This window comes from Lactuca saligna, chromosome 3, assembly GCF_052625555.1.
Source record: "Lactuca saligna cultivar CGN05327 chromosome 3, ASM5262555v1, whole genome shotgun sequence".
NCBI lineage: Eukaryota > Viridiplantae > Streptophyta > Magnoliopsida > Asterales > Asteraceae > Lactuca > Lactuca saligna.
The window spans coordinates 36,966,502-36,975,069 of NC_136419.1; the positions used below are offsets into that span (position 1 = coordinate 36,966,502).

At 34.7% G+C, this 8,568-nt stretch overlaps 1 protein-coding gene across 1 annotated transcript; it reads left to right on the top strand.

Annotated features, from left to right (window-relative positions):
• Positions 1-2,570: 2,570 nt before the first annotated feature.
• Positions 2,571-5,730, top strand: LOC145035369 (uncharacterized). The gene is made up of 3 exons (XM_078983918.1): positions 2,571-2,715; positions 4,971-5,333; positions 5,414-5,730. The coding sequence occupies exons 1-3, from the start codon at positions 2,571-2,573 to the stop codon at positions 5,728-5,730; spliced, it is 825 nt and encodes a 274-aa protein (XP_078840044.1).
• Positions 5,731-8,568: the final 2,838 nt, after the last annotated feature.

Genomic DNA, 8,568 nt, shown 5'->3' on the forward strand with positions numbered 1-8,568 from the left:
ATCTGATTAGAATATTACGGTGTTTCGAGCTAGCATCGGGGCTCAAGGTTAACATGTCAAAGAGCAAAATATACGGGCTCGGTGTTCAATCCTGTGAATTGGATTTGGTTGTTCGTAGCTTTTGCTGTTCGATCGGTTCATTCCCGATTACATACTTAGGTCTCCCAGTTGGTGTGTCGATGGTTCGTGAAACTCATTGGAAGCCCATTATCGAAAAATTTCAAGCGAAACTCTCGAGATGGAAAGCCTCCACCTTGTCGTTTGGGGGTAGATTGACTCTATGCAATTATGTTCTAAGTAGCCTTGGCTCCTTTTATTTCTCGCTTTATAAGGCCCCTGCAAAAGTGATTAAATCTCCGGAAAGAATTCGGATGAAATTTTTCTGGGGCGGGAGTTTGGAAGCAAGTAAAATGGCCTGGGTTGCTTGGGAAAAAATTCTAGCATCCAAAGAAAGAGGGGGGCTCGGGGTTGGAAGTTTGAAAGCGCAGAATATTGCCCTAATGGGTAAATGGTGGTGGCATTTCAGAACCAAACCGGACAACATTTGGGCCTTGGTAATTCAAGCCATTCATGGTTCAGAGGGTGGTTTGGCACGGCCAATGGTCGTTAGAAAAAGAAGTAGCTGCCGGGGCTCGATTGCTTGCCTGCCTCCAGTTCTAGAAAAAGATCAGGTGCCGTTTCTTACTTTCTTCCAATACTCATTAAATCCTGATGGTTCATATAAATGGTCATGGTCACTTGATCACTCGGGTGTTTATACTGTGTCCTCACTACGAAAGTATATAGATAACCGGACCCTGCCCCATAGTGATGCTGTTTGGAATTGGAACCCACTTGTTCCGGGTAAAGTAAACATTTTAGCCTGGAGAGCCAGTCATAATAGGCTGCCATGCATGGAGAATTTATTTAAGATTGGTATCAGTTCTTCAGATTTATGCCAAATGTGTCATGAAGCAACAGAATCGGTTGACCACATCTTTGTGGGCTGCCCGATTTCAAAAGATGCATGGGCGCAGGTGTGTCGCTGGTGGCGGTTACTGGGGAATTATCCAAGTAATTGTATGGATCTGCTAAAATGTAAAAAATCTTTAGGGGGTCATAATAGACTGGAAAGGATTCATGAGGTTATAATGTTGGTATTTTTATGGGTAATTTGGAGATACAGGAACAACAAATCTCACCGCTCAAACCAAAACACTGGCTCAAACTCGACTTTGCCTTTCGAGGTACAATCATTATCGTATCTTTGGATCAACGCGAGGAATCGGAAGGGAAGAAAGCTTAGGTGGCTCGAGTGGTGTTGTGACCCAATTTTGGAATGCTATGGCAGGATGTAGCCTAATTTCTCTTAGTTCTTTTTCCAGTTCTTTTTCTTCTTCTTTGTCTGTATTTTTCTGATTTTCTGTTTACTTGTGACTATTTGTACCTCCTAGCTCCTGGCTAGAGTTTTAATTTTAATTAATGCCTGCCGTTCTAAAAAAACTTGTTTTAAGTAAATGTTTTAACCCATCTATTTCTGGTCAATTGTACGTAATAGGCAAACTTTGTAGAGGCAAATGTGTTCCCATTTACAAGGTAGTACTATTTGCATTTGTATAAATTTTAAGATATGTATTAGAAAAATACATTTGTAACGTTTTAAGATGTGGTTTATGATATAAATTTATATTTTGTTTATTTATTAGCTTTTTTTATAGATAAATTCACCATTGTAAACTGTAAACATCATGTAAAACTCTGGTTTTTAACCTACAAAAAATAAATCAAACTGAAATAAAACATTAGTTTGGGTTCCAAATAAATTCAACCTACAAAAATAAAATTAAAAAAATCATAATGTAATTCCTTATTAGGATTATTTAGTTAATCCAAATAAACAGAAAACTAAGCAAACTAAAACATAATCAAATTATTTTAATTAGATTAAATAGATCCAATTAAAAACCAGATAATCCAAACCAATAAGCTATATAAATCTTATCTACTTGGGATATTTAGGACATCCCGAATAGTGTAAATTACAATAACAAACCTATCCGAAACAGATATTATATTTTGACAGATATTTAATAGAAAGTTCTTTCGAATCTACTCCACTATGCCCTTAAGGTCAAGGATATTGAAGTAAAGGCTAAAATCGCATTATCTTTTATAGTTACATGGCCCCGGTATATGAAAATGAAACTCAAGAACCATTTTGGCTACTTGTTGCTTAATTGCCATCGTTCATGACTCATTACTCACCCATGCATATCCATCATGTCAAAATGTCACCTCATGGGCTCCTTCAATACCACCTTACTTTTAAAACAAAAACCACCTTCATTAATTTTCTGGTTTCTGGTTACTTGGGTAACCAAATAACACATGACTCCTACTCTATAAATATCCCTTCACTCGTCTCTTCATTTCATTAAGAAAAAATCCCAACACTACAAATCTACAACACATACATAACCAGAATTCCTAGTTTCTCACTCACAAAATGATTTCTGTAAATCGTATTTGGATGGCCACCGGTGTAGTTATTGTAAATGGACATAAATCCCTCCTCATCAACTCCTTCCGACATGGCAAGACGACCTTCACCACCGATCTCCGCCCACTTTCCAGCCTTCTACGATCAAACGTCAGTGTTGGAGAAAGGAAGAAAACACAGTCCGATGAGTCTCTACAGCAAGTCATGTACTTTAACTGCTGGGGCCAAAGCTGAAGGTTGGTTTGTGTTGTGTGTTTGGGAGGCTTCAATTCTCGACGGATGAGCAATCGATGATGCGAGTTAAGTTAAGTCGTGGTTTGGGGATTTGGGAGTGAGTCGTGAAATGGATTATTTCCTGAGTAAGAAGGTTACAATTTGTAAATATCACTGGCTCTTATAGACTATAGTACAGTATTAACCAAGACAATATGCATATATAAAAATCTAAAGTAAATGTTACTTTTCTTTTGGAACTTGATATTGTCTCTCCTGAGCTTGTTGATTTTTATGCTCGAACAAATTCAATCACATTCTAAAATTTCATATAGTATAATTAAAAACTAGAACAAAGGGGATTAAAAAAACCGAAAAGTTATTAATTTCTTCTAATTAAAAACGAAAAATAATATCCCAAGCTATTAAATTTTCTCCAACAGTTTTCTATATAACCATCAATTTTGTAAGGTCAACAGTAAAATGGATGTGGGATTTGCAAAATTAAACTCTTGAAAACAAAATATAAAGAAAATCATTCTATTACTCAGCGTAAAGCAAAATTGTTCACAATCCTACGAATTTTTCTTACAAAAAACAACTTTTTGTTATATTTTCACACCAAAAGATAGTTTACATTATTAGAATGGAATTCGTAAAAAGGAAGTCGTATGCTCATTAATATTTAAAAAAGATCTAATATAAAAATGAGGGGAAAATATCTTATGTAAAAATATCCTAAACTATTAAACTTTTCCAAATTTTTTCTATATAATCATCAATTCCACAAGGTGTACATGATGTGTGCATATCAAAATTAAAACGATGTCTCGAGAAAATATAAAGAGAATCATTATGAAAATTAAAGTTCAACGTGAAATTCACTCAACGTACGTAATGCAAGATTTTAAATAAAATGGAAAAAGAGACTTACATTCGTAAAAGGAAGTCTTATGTTCCGAACGATTTAAAAAAAATATATCTAATATAAAAATGAGTGGAAAAAATATCTTATGTGTTTTTAAAAATATCTAATGAAAAAATATTCCAAACTACTAAATTTTTTCAAAAAGATGTCTATATAACCATAAATTCTGCAGGATTAACACCAATTAGGGAAGTGTTACAATTTTATAAAATGATCATAACTTTTGCAAAAAAGAATTCTATGGAAGTCTTTATACTCTGAGGAACAAAAAAACTTTTTAAGATAATGACGGGGAGAAAAAAGCAATAATAATAATAATAATAATAATAATAATAATAATAATAATAAAATATTAATTCCGCATGATGCATCGTTCCACAGAAATGCTCTCTGTAGATCTGTTCTTCAGAGGAGTGCCTCTGAGAAATTGTTCTTCGCTAAAACATAACTTATATCTTCCTTAAATTCTAAGTCTATTTCTTAGAAATATAATTTTATAGTTTAAATTGTTATTTTGAATCAATGATATGTTCTGAATATTGATACCTCGTTAGATTTAGAAGAAAACAAATATTAAAATCGTTATTAGGTCATGTTTTAGCTAAGAACAATTCCTCAGATATACTCATCTGAAGAACATATCCGCAGAGGGCATCTGTGGAATGATGCACCCTCTGCGGAATTAAAATTTTAATTTTTTTTTTGCCTTTTTCCCCTGTCATGTCATTTCTTCAGAGAGTTTTCTTGTTCCTCAGAGCATAAGAACTTCCGCAGAGTCCCTTTCTGTGGAAGCCGTCATTTTATAAAATTGTGTTTTTCATGGTCATTTGGTTCAAACGCTTCCTTCTTTTTGGTTATTTGATGAATTTTCTCTATGGACATTGTAAAATTAAAACAATGTCTAAAAAATATAAAAGAGTATCACTTTTAAAATTAATGTTCAAATTTAAATTCAATAAAGTGTAATGAGTGGTTCCTCCCAACTCACTCAAACCATTCCAAACTACTGAACATTTTCCCAAAAAATTTCTATATAACTATAAATTTCGCAAGGTCAACAGTAAAATTGATAAGTGCATTGCAAAATTAAAACAATGTTTCTAAAAAAAATTATAAAGAAAATCATTATGAAATTTTTTTGTTCAGTGTAAAATTCACTCAACGTAATGCAGAATTGTTAATAATTCTACAAAAATTTCTTATAAAATTTAATTTTTGTGATATTTCCACTCCAAGAAGAAAGAGTTTACATTGCTAAATTTGAATAAGTGGTCATTTGATAAGTGTTGACTGAGTTAGTTCTGACTGAGTGGAGTAAGTCCACGAATAATCCACTTATTATTTTTAAAGTGGATTTTGAGAAGGCTTTTGATTCTGTTTCGTGGGAGTATCTTCTGGAGATTATGCAGATTATGGGATTTGGTAAGCTGTGGTGTGACTGGATTATGGAGCTGCTCAGATCCGCTAGGGCCTCTGTTCTTATTAATGGGTCCCCTACTGATGAATTTCAAATTTATCGTGGCCTGCGACAAGGTGACCCGTTGTCCCCTTTTTTATTCATTCTGGTTATGGAAGGGTTTCATGTCGCTTTATGGAAAGCTCATCTCGCAAACGTTTTTCACGGAAAATCTATTAGTGGGATTCATATCCCACACTTGCTCTATGCTGATGATGTTGTTTTGTTATCAAATTGGGACCCAACAAATGTTACTCGTATTATTCGTATCTTGTGTTGTTTTTATTTAGCTTTGGGGCTAAAAATCAATTTACAAAAAGTAAGTTGATTGGTGTAGGAGTTCCTTTGGCTCAGGTTCAGGTGGCAGCTCGCAAGGTTGGGTGTGCTGCAGATTATTGTCCTTTTAATCACCTTGGAATCCCTGTTGGCCAGAACATGTCTCAGATTGTTGCTTGGTCTTCAGTTGTTGATCGTTTTCGGTCAAAACTCTCAGGTTGGAAAGCGAAATGCCTTTCATCTGGAGGTCACCTATCTTTGATCAAATCGGTTCTTGGAAGTCTTGGAAGTTATTTGATGTTTATCTTCATGGTTCCAATCTCCGTTGCCAATACCTTGCAGTCTCTCTGTGCTAGATTTTTTGGGGCGCTGACCTAGATGAGAGATGCATGCATTGGGTTTGTTGGGACCGAGTGTTAGCTCAAAAAAAGGATGGGGGTCTTGGTGTTGGCAGTCTGTTTTCCTTTAATCGGGCCCTGCTCTATAAATGGCGTTGGAGATTCTTTCATAACCCAGATTTAATATGGGTTAAAATTGAGAAGGCTCTTTATGGTCTGGATGGTGGTTGTAGCTTTTTTTCTCAAAGAAAAGGTCTGATTGGTTCTTGGAATGGTGTCATTCGAATGCTTACGCAGCTTAATGATTGTGATCTTAATCTCAGACCTTTCTGTCCTATTAGGGTTGATAACTGGAATATCGCTTTTTTGGTATGATGTTTGGAAGGGGGATATCCATCTGTCTGCTTCTTTTCATAGGATTTATGCTCTAGATCTTCATAAGTCTAGTTCTGTCTGTGACAGAGTGCTTTTCGAGTGGAATTTGGACAGTCTCAGGTGTACACCTAAATGAGGTATTAAGGAGACTCAATGGACTGCTTTCACTTCCTTAATGCAAGGAGTTCTTCTTTGTTACACTCCGGATCGTTTAGGCTGGACTATTGATGTATCGGACTCCTATACTGTTTCTTCTCTAAGAGGCTTTTTGGATAGTCATATGTTATATTCAAGGGGTCCTGAAAACTCGTTGGAATAATTGGGTTCCTATCAAGGTGAAAATTTTCATTTGGATATACAGTTACAAAGTATTCCGACTAGAGAGAATCTTTCCTTCCGTGGGATTACTATGGACTCGATTATTTGCCCTGTCTGCTCCAATACTGTTGAATCTATTGTCCACCTTTTTCACCAGTGCAATTAGTTGGTCGAGATATGGACTCGGATAATTGTTTGGTGGGGTGTCCAACTTCCTCATTTTACCTTTGTTGACCACCTCCTCTCGTGGTCTGATTCTCTTAGCGTTAAAAGGGGGCAACGACAAGCTTTTGACATTGTCATCTCGACTACTTTATGGTGTTTATGGAATTTTCGTAATTCCACTATTTTTGGAACGGCTCAAGCCAAGAAATCTTATATTTTAGACGAAGTGATTGATGGATCTTTCTTTTGGATTTCTAATAGGTGTAGAAAAGCTAATCTTAGTTGGACCTCTTGGCTTCATAATCCCCTCTTATCTTGTATTTTGTTGTGATGACTTTATTTTGCTAGTTTCTTGCTAGTTTCCTTTATAAAATTTCTGACATTAAAAAAAATAGCAAAAAATCCAATAAGAGAACAAAGCATCCAACTGGAGATATGGAAATTTGCACTACACAAAACACAAACCTTAGCCCTAAATAACCGTCTGAAGCTAGATTGATTTGAGCAAAAACACAAAACTTTTAAACGAAAATCATCTAGCTACAAGAAAAGAAAGACAATTGATTTTGCATATGGAGAATAGGAGCTTACCAGCTGGAGAAAGAAGGCGTTGGGTGGCGGCGCTTATTTTTGGTGGCTGAAGATAATCGCTGGTGTGGTAGTGCTCAAAGACAGAGTGGCGGATGAAGTCGTTGGCATGGAGGGAGATGGAGAATAAAAGTATAAACGACGTCTAGCTGAGGAAGGGGTTCCATCAGAGTTGGGTGTCATTGGAAAGTGGTGGACGGCGACACGAGTTTGGACAACAGCAGCAAAGAAAACGGAGGATCCAGGTGGGAGGAGATGTTGAATGATCGAGGTGAGATTCTGAAGGAAGAAAGCGTCGACAATAAGGAGAAGGGTAAATGAGGGAAAAGAAATCTTCGGTCTCGGTCAGACTATATTTTTCCATGGACCGAATCAGTAGTTTGAGTCAGTATTTATGGATCGAGTCAAACAAAATAGATATCCATCAAACAAACTGACCGGACAAAATCAGAAAAAAAATGTTGACCAGATCCGCTCAGCAAATTATCAAACTCCCTAAGAGAGTTTTACATTCCTAAAAATGAGGTCTTGTTGAAAATGATTTTTAGAAGAATATAATAGTTTTAATGATATTTTTACTCCAAAAAAGATCTAATATTATTTTGTCGTGGCAACGCATGTAATAATTATTATGGGGATTTTCTAAATGATAATAGAAGCTAAACAAAATGGTTAAAATTATTATTATTATTATTATTATTATTATTATTATTATTATTATTGAAGAAAGTTTTACACGGATGTAACGAGTAAACGAACAACAAACTATTTCACAACCCCTTTTTGGATGATAAAATTAATTATTTTAAAAACATCTATAAATTTTGGGGCCATAACATTAAATCAAAACCTACAAACTAAACAAAAACCTAAATTTAAATATATTCGTCTCATGTAAAGTTGTCAAAACTGACTCATGAAATATTCGTAAAGTTGTCAAAACTGACTCATGAAATATTTAATGTTTATATGTTCATGCTAAGTTATAATTTGTGGAAACTACGGTCCATATATTTAAAATTTTTATATAGATAAAAAAATGCCAAAAAAATAAACCAAGATATTATCGATTATAAATAATTATGAATTAATTTGTTAAGCAAAATAAACATAATAATGTTATTAAGATATGATTTTGTATTCTCAAAATTTGAATTTAATTTAATTTGTTACAAAAAGACCGGAATAATAAAAAATCAAGAAAAATAAAATAGATATGCATATGATAGGTCTCCACTAAACTTGAAATACTAAGGATAATCTATGATGTAATCAATTTCGTATCTTTTTTTCTCTGGAAAATAGGCAAATGAAATATATAAAAGTAAAAGGACTGCCCGAGTAGCAAGAAACCAGAACGGAGGCCAATAAAACAAACATATAACAAGTACCATACATAGTGAAAACACCCATCAGGTTATAGAAGAAATTG

Excerpts from the sequence above, each read along its gene's own strand:
- LOC145035369 (XM_078983918.1), top strand. The coding sequence starts at position 2,571 with ATGGCAAGACGACCTTCACCACCGATCTCCGCCCACTTTCCAGCCTTC. Across the intron at positions 2,716-4,970 it reads TGCTGGGGCCAAAGCTGAAG|TGGATTTTGAGAAGGCTTTT; the intron begins GTTGGTTTGTGT and ends TTATTTTTAAAG. Across the intron at positions 5,334-5,413 it reads GGACCCAACAAATGTTACTC|GAGTTCCTTTGGCTCAGGTT; the intron begins GTATTATTCGTA and ends TGATTGGTGTAG.